The sequence below is a fragment of the Anoplophora glabripennis genome, unplaced genomic scaffold, assembly GCF_000390285.2.
Source record: "Anoplophora glabripennis isolate ALB-LARVAE unplaced genomic scaffold, Agla_2.0 scaffold131, whole genome shotgun sequence".
NCBI classification, from domain to species: Eukaryota; Metazoa; Arthropoda; class Insecta; order Coleoptera; family Cerambycidae; genus Anoplophora; species Anoplophora glabripennis.
Window position 1 is genome coordinate 953476 of NW_019416249.1, and position 14300 is coordinate 967775.

The 14300-nt window shown below is 34.3% G+C and overlaps 1 protein-coding gene across 1 annotated transcript; it reads left to right on the plus strand.

The window, feature by feature from the left end:
* The first annotated feature begins 606 nt into the window (after positions 1–606).
* On the plus strand, positions 607–12988 carry LOC108904559 (CREB-binding protein). The gene is made up of 8 exons (XM_018707168.1): positions 607–636; positions 922–1183; positions 4622–4694; positions 9952–10061; positions 11693–11752; positions 11805–11879; positions 11934–12152; positions 12220–12988. Exons 1-8 carry the CDS (start codon positions 607–609, stop codon positions 12345–12347), a joined length of 957 nt encoding a protein of 318 aa, XP_018562684.1. The 3' UTR covers positions 12348–12988.
* The last annotated feature ends 1312 nt before the right edge of the window (positions 12989–14300 follow it).

The window sequence follows — 14300 nt, forward strand, 5'->3', positions numbered from 1 at the left end:
TAACTAAATAAAAGGGAAAACATATTTTTGGGTAAACAGTAGGTAAAAAACTAATAACATTAAAGGTTGAAATATTGCCAATATATCCTCTACTGCGATACAAATAAGATGTGAAATGTTATTACAAGAGAATTAAATAGTGACCCATATTTGGAGAACAATTGTCATTCTTGTTTTTTAAATATCTGGTGTAAGGAACATTTAACAAAGCTGTCTAATTAGCAGTTTCTCAGTAGACCTAATATACTAAAATCAATGTATAGCCTGTTTAAGTACGTTGTAGAAGTGTCCACTTCTGCATTTTCTTATGACTTTCTGTTAAATAGGACTTATAGAAACATTAACACCAAACAGCGGGTCACAAAATGTTAGTTTGAATGTTTCTGTTCAGAGTTTGGGTGTTTTCCATTTTGAGAATTTTCCCCTGGATATTTTCATAGAGACGTATTTATCTAGATATTGAATACCGAATGTATCTATTTTTACACCTTTTATTCTTTTGCAACATAACGACCTTTTAACTATAAATTTTATATTTCGCCAATGTCACTTTACAACTGCTGTTATAAGCATAACATTCTTTTTTACTTTCGTACTTAGAGAAAAATGGAAAACTTTTCTTGTGATATCAAATCAGTACTCAAGAATATTAAGGAAAATAAGGCCAAAAGAGTCGCCTAACAATAACACATTGAGTTTATGGTAAACTATTAGTCATATCTTCCTTATTATTAGAGATAGATCTATCATACCTTATATCGCTGTAATCCTGAGGAAGCGCTCTATCCAAATATGCGACATTCAATAGTTTTCAATTCGCAAGAAAATTCCCTAAAACTTCGTTGCAAATATGTTTTTTCTAAGTACGAAAACAGACAATAGGGAATAGAATATGTAGAATACGTTATACTATTGTTTCAGTTACCTCCCCAAATAAACGCAAACACAGCGTCTCTATACCGCCCCCAACCGCCTCACGACCCACCGCCAGTGCCCCCAGCGGCGGTCCCCCACCCCGACGCCGACTTCCTGCGGCCCGCCACCGATCCACGTCTGAACCCCAGGATGCAATACGACTCCCAACAGGTGGCGCCGTACGTGCCCCAGGTGCCCGTACAGCCCCAGTCGGGTTGGATACCCCACCAGAGCAACCAGATGCCGCCGCCTGTACCCCAGTACGCTGGTAAGTACCGAATTTATGTCATTTATACTATACAGGGTGATTCAGAACAGAAAAAAAATTGGATGGGCAGGGAACTCTTACAAATACAATTTTGTAAATAAATAATCAAAGAGGGCAGTTCGAGAATGATTTAAAAATACACTTTTGCACGGCACTGGACGCACTGGTCCGCCGTAAAACCTGACCTCGCGGAATGCTAGCGGTATGGCGGCAAAATGTGATAAAAATGGACAAAAACTTGAAAGAATTTTGCAAGGAAAGAAATAAATATATAGCTCCCATTTTATGTCAGCAAATTCAACTGCTTTTGCTGCCCCTATTGTTATTATTAATTAATAAAATTAATTTGTTCAAAATTTTGTCCATCGACGTGTAAACATATTTGGGTCCGTCTTACTCATTTTCTACGAACTAGCACAAATGTTGTCTTGCTGCACCATAACACAAATGCTTCACCATAATACAAATGTTGCATTGTTTCACCATAAATTAAAACGATATCCATCAACTCCGAGTTGCTGTACACGCGAGCCATTTTTGACAAACTATTGTAAACACTATCGCAACGACGATTGTAAAATCGGATTTCAGTACCGTTGCTCAGCTATGTAATGGTTGAAAGTACTACAACTTCAATAATATTTTTTCTCGGAAACTATAAGGATTTTACAAAAAATGTTTTTATAATATTGACTCAATTTGTCATGCCACATCTATTCCCAAAGGACCCCTCACAAATCAAACGGAAATTGGCTTTCGGTGAAATCGGCCGAATTTTGGATATATTGTTCCTTTCGGTGTACAGATCAAAAGTCTCCACGGGCACGTAGCTCGAAAATCTTCCCTGCGAGCAGTACCCAGTTAGACACTGGTAATCCCCGATTTTCGCTGATTTTACCTCTACCCTTGCATTCTCGGGATATATATGAAGATATATATCAGAGTTCATAGTTCAAAAGTAATAAAGAATTCCCTGACTTCTTCAGGTTTTGTCTGACTTATAAAAAAAATCCAGGTCACTTGTAGTTCATTTTTACATACTAATTGGTGTTTATGTATTAAATGTTTGCTCGACTGGACTCCTTAATCTTTTTTATACCCTAACAACCTCTTATATAGGTTTCAAAACCACAAATAGTTTTCTCTTTCAAGAACCCAGGGCCGGCTTTCACAAAATTTCCAGTTGCAAACATCAAATTCCCTGACTTTCATGAATTTTTAAAATTCCCTTATTATGACCTGTTTTTTTATGAAGAATTACAAATTCCCTGACTTTTTCTGGTATTCCTGGTTTTCTCTACCGCTACGAACCCTGTTATATATATATATCCCGAAAATGCAAGGGTAGAGATAGAATCAGCAAAAATCGGGGATTACCGGTCTCTAACCTTCCAAGCTGGGTACTGCTCGCAGGGAAGATTTTCCAGCTTCGTGCCCGTGGAGACTTTTGATCTGGACACCGAAAGGAACAACATATCCAAAATTCGGCCGATTTCACCGAAAGCCAATTTCCGTTTGATTTGTGAGGGGTCCTTTATTTGAATAAGTTGTGAATCACTCTGTATAGGGCGGTCTTTTTTTAACTTAGGAACAGGTACCTAGATATATAAACTCCAGTGCCAAAATTGCAAGCAATAGTCTTATGAATGAAATCCCAATTTTTACTATTTCTTACACGCCACTGGAATTTCACAAAATCTAACCCGCTGGTATTAATGCTGTACAATGTACATAATAGCATTTGACCTTCGATTAATTTACATCACACTATTAATTAAGACATTCCAGACACTTCGAACGATTTGCCTTGTACTGTAGGTACTGTACTGTAATTTTCACTTTGTTGTTCTATCGTAAATTTCCAGTTTTACGCCATCATTGAGCCTCCGTAATAAAGCTAGCAGCATTTGAAATATGTATAATTATGGGGAAAACGCTCTGCATACCGGGTGTCCCACTTTAAAAAATACACGTGAATATCTCTTAAGTTAAGGGCTTAATGAAATAATTTTTCAAATAAAAGTTGTCAGGTTTTGAGGGGGACATCTAATGGTGACCTTGACCATGACCTTCAAGGTCAAGCTGATTTTTTCAAATGGAAACACATATTTTTGACACTAGAAATGAAAAGACCAGAAAATTTTACACCTGACTATGACCTTGACCATGACCTTCTAGGGCATTTTAAGGTCATTTGAAGGTGATTTTAGTTTTTTGTTGCAAAATTCATTTCCGTCTTGCCGAACAGTGTACTCGGGGATTTTCGAGGGCGCTGATCGCGAATATGAAATCAGAATTTGAAAATATTCAAATCCAATATGGCCGACCAATCTTTGGTAAACATTTTTAATATTCATGTGGATTGACACTTTCAAGATGCTTCAACCTACGTTAAAACTCGAGGTCAATTCGAGTATTCGACATATTGGATCCGCCGTATCGGATTTAACTATTACTAAATTCTGAGTTCAAAAACATTCGAATAAAAAATGCATGCCGCAAAGGGCTAATGGGTATTCTGGAAAATTATGGCGAGCCCCACATATCAAAAAGAAAGATATGAACAAGATTAAAATTTTGTCTGCAAAATATTAGAATGGCTTTTGAAACTTAAAGTTATGATCAAGGTTATATCCGGAAGCAAAATTCTCCGCACTTTCTATTTTGGTCTGAAAGATACCGGTTTCTATTTGAAAAATTACCTTGACCTTGAAATGACCGTGAAGGTCAAGGTCAAGGTTAATGTCATAGATGGACGTGAAATGGCCCGCTCTCCTCGTTTCTGGTCTCAAAAGTAGAATTTTGCAACAAAAACGACCTTCAAATGACCTTGAAGGTCATGGTCAAGATCATAGTTAGATGTAAAATTTTCTGCCCTTTTCATTTCTGGTGTCAAAAATATGTGTTTCCATTTAAAAAAAAACAACTTGCCCTTGAAATGACCTTGAAGGTCATGGTCAGGGTCACCATTAGATGTCCTCCTCAAAACCCTACTTTTATTTGAAAAATCTTTTCATTACGCCCTTAACCTAATAGATATTCACGTTTATTTTTGAAAATGGGACACCCGGTATAAGGGAGGAGCTGCTAATGCATTTTGTCTTGCTTCGCCATAAATAAAACAATATCCATTAATTCTGTATTTCTATACACATAGGCCATTTTGAACACAAGGACGTGAACAATAAATCACTGTAATAAGAGCACCATAAAAACCACAGTAATATTGAATAAATAAGCGTTTCTTAAATCAAATCAAATTATAATTTTTTTTTAGTCATACCGATTCTATTTTCAGTGGTGCATACATGTAACCACAATTTTTTTTGGATAAATTTTTTGCTAAATTATCTGTTCCTAAGTTTGATAAATAAAATCCGTACCGCCTTGTAAATCTTTGAGTATCTGTTTCGTTGAATAGAACGAGGGGATTTTTAGTTTCAGATAAAAACAGCCACATATTCAACCACAAAGAAAGCGGGCTGCAAGTGCCTGATGGGCAAGAGATCAGGTATAATAAATATAAGGGAGCCATGCAGTACTTGCATCGCGCCCTGGGATACTCGGGTGGTGGAGGGTGAGATAGCTATCCAAACAATAGTAGAGATAGATAGGTAGAGAATGTTTTAGCTGGTCCGGTGGAATAGCGCGTCTTTTAAAGCCTAGTCTGCAATGAGAAAAATTTACTTCGCAGAAGTCAGCGCAACATTTATGTACATTTTTTCCAATTAAATGTTAAATGTTGTAAGACAGCGGTTGCCAAACATTTTGTTTGACTTCTGGCGTTTGGTGCAAATTTTAACTGTTGCGCGCGAGGCTTAAGAATGCTGATTGTTTAACTGGACCGTAGAGCACAGTGCATGCTCTCTTTCACTCGCATAGATGTAGATTTTACATACAAGAGATGATTGAGGTACACTGCTTTGTTGGTTGTTTCTTGTTTACATCGTTCAAAGGAATTTTTGTTAACAGTATATGGTAATTGATAGAATTCGGGACACACGACTCGTAACAATGTCGTACTTAGTTCACTCAGTTTTCATTTGTTCATAACGGTCTGTCGGCTTTTACTTAAACTACTGTAAATTGTAGTCATCGTTGTGTTTAAATAACTATAGGTATAAGTATATACATACTATGGATTATTATATTAGTGGAGGGTACAAGTGAATTAAAAATCCAAAAGGGGAAAGAAATAAACGGGAATAAACGAGAAGTGAAAAAACATTTTGAGGGCATACAAGTTGTAATCTAAATTTTAGTTGTCTATTTTTTTTAACCTACGTAAGGTAATACTCAAACTATGCTGATTCTGAATATAAATTTTAAGCAAATCCAGCGATTTGTATTAAAAATATTTTACTTTAAATAATTGTTTCTCGGACGTTCCACTATAGGAAAAGTATCGTCTTTCCGATTATCCGAAATCAGTTGGACATCTATAAAAACGCCTAGCAATAAAATTTTATGAGTTTCATAGGCGTCCCTAAAAAAGTTTTCTGCTAAAGTTAAAAATTATAATAATTTGTATATAATGTGCAGAAAATTTCTATTATATGTTCATTTGGACAACAACATATTTTAGTTATGTATGTCCTCAAACAATTTTATTATATTGATGGTAAATTTCTCCAAAATGCCAGGTTGTAATAATATTAATAAACAAAATATCCCTCTTATTTCTCCCTTTCGCAATTGTAATATGAATGATTAATTGAAGGTGCCTATAATAAATTAAAACTACCTGAATCACACCAAATTCCGCATTGCTGCACTGCACTGCTAGGCAATTTGTCAACCACTTGTCAACAACTGAGATTTATTGCTCAGTCGTCCAGCGCGATTGTTATACGCCGTTTGCCCGCGCGCACATTCGTCAACTGGGCGTTTACATTTCTACCACCTCCACGTTTAATTCGACCAGATCTTTATTTGGGCACAAATTTTTCAAATATTTCAATTCCGAGTTGCGTCAGCGACCGAACCTGGTGCATACTGCCAACCTCTTGGTTCTTCAATTGAGATCGGAAAAACTATAACAACCGTGACAGCTGTCCAGGTAACATACAAGCGATTGAGGTAAGAGGTTGTGTGACATTACATTTTTTTTTGAGCACTTGTACGCCTCAAAATTTTTATTTAATTAATTAAAAAAATAATTTGGCCCAAAAAAATTGTACCAAGCATATTCTATGAACATGTTTATATGGACATTTGTAAACTGAGTCCGATACTGTTGGAAGTTGCGTGTCACCGAATTCCAGTCATTAACTACAACATTTTTTTATACCATAATGATTTACTGAAAATCATTCAATCATTTTCATGTTGCCAGATCCCAGATCTTTGGATTTCAGCCGGAGTCTATTGTTTTTAAATCATTTCTCCGGTAGGTATCGTATTTAGAGGGCAAATTCTGCTGAAATGAAAAAGACAAATAAATAAAAAAAATAAAACTAATATACATAACATTGGTTGACGCCGTGGTGTGATATAGGGTTGCCAGATCTCCGGGATTGACCCGGAGTCCTCGGGTTTTGATGGTACATCTTCGAGCTCCGGGTTAACATGTCATTTCTCCGGGTTTTCTTTGTTGCGAAAAAATCGCGATTTCTTCGAAAACATTTCCCACATTTCCTGATTTCGTTCTTTTTTTTTAGACATTAACATTAAAAATTAGTCTGACGTCATAAGGGGCAATTAAACAAGAAGCTAGTAGCGATCCTATTGCATAATTTTGAAAAAGAAAATATATCAAAATTGTCTATCAAATCCTGTTACCCTGTTTCCTGTTTTTTAAACAAAAGTGACAGTAGTGACAGCAGTCTATCAATTAAGAGTATTTGTGATAGTTATTATTAATTTCCTGATTGTAATGGATTCAACAAAATTTAAGTGGTGTTTTGTTCCACATTACACATTCCACATTCCACATAGCCAATTGCATTATCTCCATAAGACTCCCGAACTGCACTATTTTCCGTAAATAAATAGGTATTTATATTTATTTATATTATAAATGAACACAATAAAATCATTCATTAAATATGTTAATACCTGACTGCTTTCATACCTCTGATTTCGCCAATATTAAAACGGTCGTCTCTTTTAAAAAAATCAATTCATGATCATAAAAATATCAATTTTCGGTAAAATTTGCGAAGTAGCTTTCACAAATCCCGTTTCACACATTCTTCTTTAATTCTAAGGGAAGGAAGATATTAAATGATTATTACTAAATAATAATTTTACTTAATAAAGGAATTCGAAGATTAAGGAAAATAACTTGTAGACTTGAAAATATTTTATGCAACAATGTCACTGACAGACTGACACTACTGACAGTGTTGACAGAGCATCTTATTCCTCCACTTTTTTTCCTTTACGCAATCATCTACACATAATTTCACTACAAGGTACCCCTTATGACGTTACAGCCGTTTTGAAATATAAAAAAATCAGTTTTAAATAATTATTTTAAAACTGTTCCAACGCATTTGTCAATCTCTAATTGTGCACACATACTGTAATTAGTACGTGTAGAATTATATTATCTACTTTTGAAATTTGGTCAACAACCCTATTGCGTCCTTTTTTTTAGACATCGATTTCTTGGAAAACAATTTGTCTCCCAGATTTCCTGATTGCATTTGCATCACCCTATATATAGGTGTGAATATAAGGCTTTTTTTCGCGAGTGAAGTCGTATGTTGTAGTATGTGTAGTATGAGTGAATATTACGTTTTTGCGAGAATAGTCAGTCATTTAAACTACTATGTGACGTCACAAGTTTAGATCAAATGACTGAACTCTTCACCCTTCAGCTGAATATTCTGTTGGTATATTCAACTAGTATTGTCAGCTGGTAACTTAACCTTTTTCATTTTGACATTTTGTTTGAATGAGTATAAAAATCGTTCAGCAAAATGATGGATTCTGATATGGTTGTGGAAGTGGCCAGTTTAAATTTAAACTTTAGAGGCACAGATGTTTTAGTAAACATAGACGTTGAAACAGCAAATATTTTACTTGATGGTGAGATTAATTTTTTATATGGGACATATTTGCAATCCACTTTGCTTCAGGATTATCCTCTTTTTTTTTGTGACCTAGGCCAGAGATAATATTGGTGGAATCATTTGTAATTCAAGTCTTTTTCGTATGAATTACATAAAAAACCGACCTAACCTTCCATTCTCTTACGATAACGATTATGTCGAATATTCGCATATCTTGCAACGTCAGAATCTACATACTTTTCACGCTTTTTAAATTTGCCACTTAAAAATATTCCAAAGAAAGCATTGATATATTCCTTCAGTTTTATTTGAAGCAAATACATATATTATATAGTGAGATATAACACCAATTCCCACAACACTAGATTACTGGAAGCAATAAATGATGACAAATTATGGTTACTGGTTAGAAGTTAAAACCCATATGTCAAAGTCGTCAAAGTACATACTACATATCACTGAATAGTGAATATATACATTTTCGCCATCTGTTCAGGTTAGACAAGGTTAGAAATAAGATTAAAAGAGATAGAAACAGTAACTACAAGTCAGACGTATTCACCAATATTCACTCGCGAAAAAAAGCCTATAGTTTGGTGTGATGACGCGCATGCCCATTTGTTGGCGTCAGTATCGAGACTTTGACGTAAACAAAGATCAAAGCACTTTTGTATTGACGTTTTCTTTTCAATAATCACTATATTTCCAGAGTTGTTGCTGCCCAAACACCATTAGTTTTGTTGTGTAAAACTTCACACAATATTTAAGGTTATGTTCACATTTAAACTTAAATTGAAAGGAACCTTTTAAACAGGATTAATACCATATGAATGTAGAAATTACACGTTTTGCGTCTTAGCATCACGATCAGCTCGAATTGTTTCCGTAAAGGGTGTCACAAATTAATAGGCCAATCCACCAACTAGAGATTTTTTGTGCGAAAATAATTCCTCATACCATTTTTAATTCCAGCGCGCAGCGCCCTATTTTCGAGATACAGGGTGTGCATAGAAAAAATTTTGAAGAGCCGATGGATATCACCAGCCCATTTCTTCGCTTGCATTTTTTTAACCTAAATTGCTAGTCTCACGATACGTATAGCATGATCACGCGTGCAACTGTTTTTAAAATTGTACACTCTGTATCTCGAAAACGGATCGCCGAAATTAAACATGGAATAAGGAATGTCCCATTTTTCCTTAGTTGGCGGATTAGTGTACTAAGACTACTAAGTAGATATCCTGTATTTAACATGTAACTATTTGTGACAAAACGAAAGTCTGCATCTTGTTCTTGACATCTTGACGTCTGATACGACGAAAATGAATCGGATGATAAGCACCCCATATTATATTCAATAATTTTTTTAGTAAAAACGATTTTTGATGATTTTATAATAAATTTTCTCCGGCTGAACTGCAGTAGTGCTCTGATGCCCTTAGACTAAACTACAATAAACATTAATTAGGTACAATATCAAATAACTGCCAGCATATTGCTGTTAACAATATTCTTCAAGTCGAAACAATTCGCATTTTGCACACACAAATGTACATAAAAATGACAGAACAATGCTATCTACAACATACACATAATCACAGCCTTAAAAGATGTATAGAAAGTGCTGAATTAGACTTTTACTTACAATGCTTGGATAGCTTTCTTTCTTCCTGACAAACAATACATTGTGACATAAATGTAAATTGCTCATCTGGCTTTGCATTGGTGGCTCAAAAATTATTATTTTAGCCAAATGCAGTACACGGAGAGTATGAGTGGGAGAGACTATCCAAAAGTCCCAAACTACTACCCTGATAATAATTACAGACAGCCCATTCAACAAGAGAATTGGCCTTCAGGTAAACGAAAAATTGGATGCTATGTACAGACCGAGATTCCAATGCAAGACAAATTATCAAGATTTTGAACCTTTGGGTTTGGTATATGGGTACTCCTCATCCCAGTCTGGCTAGTCTCATTCGAAAAAATTCGTGTAGCAAACTCAAAATATCTGTTTTCAAACCCGAAATTTTGAGTTGAAACATAAAATTCTGTGTTTAAACTCTAAATTTCGAGTTTGAAAGAATCAAACAAAAGTTACCTATTTGAGTGAGAAAAATCAAATTTGAGCACGAAATTTCAAATTTGAATTCGAAATATGGTAAATTAAAAATACGTATGGCTTACTACACTTTCATAAATACCAATTGGAATACATATTTGTAAATGTATTTGAATATCAAAATTATTTTGAGTTTTTTATGACAAGGTGTCCTACCATGAACTCCATCGATGGATATCTGAGAAACTGCTAGAAGGATTTTTTTTGAAATTGTGAAGGTGTGATACGGACCAAGGGGCTACCAAGCTAAAATATTTTCAAGCTCATCGTACTTCCGATTATACCGGAAGTCGATACCAACTTTCTTATTTTAAATGGAACTCCCTGTATATTATTGCATTTTTGGAAAGAGCATCTATTTTTAAGTTGAAAACATATAGCACACTCCATACTTAGGATTGACCATTTCCGAGATATTTTGATTTTTAAACAAAAATTGACAGATGCACTTGCCAGCAAAATTTAGTTTTCCCGGAAACAAGATTTATTTTTTTGTGCAAATTGGACATTTTTTGAACAAAACCTAATTGATCGAATTTGATATGAATATTTTCCAGTTTTTATACAGGATGGTCAAAAAAAAAATTGAATATGAAGTTCAGAAATTGGGGAAATCTCGAAATTTTTAAATGGAAACCCCCAATTTTTGTAACGTATTCGCATTCTGCACTAAAATTAAGTGTAACTTTGTTAAAGTTTCCCTGTACCAAAACCCAGTGGTTTTCATTTTATTTACGAATATACATTTCCCTTTTTTACGATGATGTTTCCATTTGTTTCGCACATTTTAGGTTGGCCGTAACAGGTAAGTAACAATCAGCATGACAACTGTCCCAGGTTTGCTGGCAGTCTGCATCTGTCAATTTTTGCTTAAAAATCAAAATATCTCGGAATCAATCTCGTCAATCCTAAGTATGGAGTGTGTTATATGTTTTCAACTTAAAAATAGATACTCTTTCCAAAAAAGCAATAATATACAGGGAGTTCCATTTAAAATAAGAAAGTATAACCGAAAGTACAATGGCCTTGAAATATTTTAGCTTGTCCCACAGTCCATATCACACCATCACAATTTCAAAAAAATTCTTCTAGCGGTTTCCCAGATATCCATCGATGGAGTTCATGGTGGGACACCCTATATATGATACCATCAGTTATTCACAATTTTTTGTTAATATATCAACAATTTGAAATATAAGAGGTTCTTTTCTTAGTATTCACAATTAATTAGACATATTGTACGTATATTTCATAACTCCATTGAAAAACGAGGTTATTTCACATTGGCTTGCACTGGAACCAGATCTATCTGAGGCTAAGCTAAGAGGGACCATTTTTAGATAGGACTATTAAATCTTCTTATTTTAGCTGACGAAACAAGATACGACCCTCAAAAGTATCCCCAGGACCCACTTCAACTGCAAAGTGGTACATTTTGTTACCTAAAACTGAACTTTCTGCTAAAATGTTTTTTTTTCAGAACAAGCCATGAAAGACCAGACAAACTATAAAGCTCCCCCTGTACAACATTCAAATACTCTGAAATCAGATGCTGGTAATGCAAAATTTTCTAATAAACTTTATTTTGTTACCTTTTTGTTGTTTTTAGTAAATCCCAAACACGTACAAGAAAAGTTAGCCCACGACCTGAAGCACTCTAAGGAAAACATGATACATGGTGTCGTGAATCGTGAGAAGATAAAAATTGGAAACCATATGCATCACGAAGAGTATGCAGATGTTGTTGCATATAAAGTAAGCGATTCGAACGACCTCCAGGATGGTATATCGCAGACACCAAGAGGAGCAGTTTTATCCGTCACCCTAGGTATAAAATCTAAAAAATATGTCAATCAACAGTGTTGATTTAAAATTGGAAACTATTCTATTTTCAGGTTTAATCATAACGTTCATCATGGCGATCATGATTGGGTGCAGACTGAAGATGGTCCGGAGGAGGGTCAGGAGAGGAAAATCATACGCCCATGATGCTGACTACTTAGTCAACGGAATGTATTTGTAATACACGAAAAATATCCATTTATAACAGAAAAACATATTGGTTTATATGCAGTGTTGTCTGTAAATGTCAAAATATGCAATTAGCGCCATTAAAAATGAAGATTGCAGTCCGGGGATTCACACATTCAAAAACGAAAGAGATTGAGCATATTGTTCAAGTTTTTATGTAAATACGACATGTTTTAGAGTGAAACGAAACATGATTTTTGTACCTTGTTATCAAACATTTGTGATAGAAGTTGAAATTATTTTTTTGTCATGTACGATGCTGTTTTTACATATGTATGTATATATAATTCTTGCAGATAGGTCAGTGTTTACAATTTTTTTTTAAATTAACTGAGAATAGTAAAACTATCTGGAGCTGTTAAGTGTAACTTTTTACTTTAAATTTGCATATGTTTGCAATATTTCAGTCAGTGGCATATAAACGTAACCTCAAGTGGAGCTAATATAAGGGAGATACCCTCGACCTCCATGACTGTTAATAGAACCCATCAGGGAACTACATTGTTAAGGGTACATACATTCCGTTCCATTGACGGTATTTAAATAAATATATAAAAAATACGTGATAGAACATCATAAATAAGTAATATATTTAAAAAAAAGAACTTAGTGATTCTAATCACAGGTCCAAATTTGGTGGGCGACTTTTTTAAGAATTTAACATCATTTTTCATTCATTTTTTGTACCATGTCTTTAAATTTTTATTAGTAAATGTTTCTATTAAATGAAATGGCCGTATTGTAGAAAATAAGTGGTTAATTCATTTTTTCTGAAATTGAACTAGGATAGGCAACTAACATTACGCATTGGAAAATTAAAAGTTGCCACTTTAAAATTTATTATGCAGCCAATTGTTTTTATAACAGCAGTGTATTTAAAGTTGCATACATTTTAATATTGGAATTTGATTTTTGCAGCAATAAATGCAACTGTTGTAAGTAACATACCTTTTTGTATTAGTGGCGCGCTATCTATTGAGCAAAATCAGCGTTTTGCTTGGAACGCTATCAATAACCGATGTGGAAAATCAGCAGGTGATGAAAATATTCTAAAATTGGGTAAATGTTATTTTCAAATAAGATTATTGGACCTCACAGTAGTATAACACACCACTAATTTATATAATAGTACCTAAACGATTACCTAAACTGTAACCCCTATATACCTACCTTATATGTGTTTTATAATTTAAACTAAATAAAACACATTTTTCAATGTCTTGCCAGTAGTATAATAAAGCTTGTGTTCTTTCATTTACAGTATTTTTGAAAATCAAATGATAATTATGTCTATAATAAACTGTTCTGTACTTTCATAGAATTTTATTGCTCCTTTCCATATCTGCTAAAATTTTAAAAGATAATTGCTACCCAACTGTTATGATCAAGTAGGCTGAGAACACGATCTTTTATTTAAAGTTAAAAGACCATAGTGCGGGCACCAACAACTTAGCTATGGCCAAAATGCAAGTACTTTATTTATGGTCACTTTAGTGTTACAATAGAAGCAACTCTATACAGGGTTTCCAACCGGGAACTGCGTCAATCGATATATAGGAAAGTATTGCTCCGAAAAATTTGAAAATTTGGCAGCATGGTAATGTCTCCAGCACTTCAGGTTATACCGGAAGTAGACACCAACTTCATTAATTTAAATGGGACACCCTATATTTATTACATTTTCATATTCTATGAGAAATTTGAGGGTCACTTTATTAAATATTCCCTATACCTAGGAGTTATAGAATTTGAGATATTAATTTTAAAGAAAAAATTTGACAGATGCAAGGGTCCGCAGAGATGATAGTAACTCTTTTCAGGAGCGTGATATCAAGTGGATTTTTGGTACCTGCAAAAAGGCATAAGTAACACTAAGTTTTGGTATACTAACAAATTAAAACATTTAATACTAGGTGTTTCATTTTTGCCGTTACATTTTGATAAC

Coding starts and splice junctions, on each gene's coding strand:
- LOC108904559 (XM_018707168.1), top strand. CDS start 607: ATGGAAAACTTTTCTTGTGATATCAAATCA. Junction 10,062..11,692: donor ACAAGAGAATTGGCCTTCAG/GTAAACGAAAAA, acceptor TTCTTATTTTAG/CTGACGAAACAAGATACGAC. Junction 12,153..12,219: donor AGTTTTATCCGTCACCCTAG/GTATAAAATCTA, acceptor TTCTATTTTCAG/GTTTAATCATAACGTTCATC.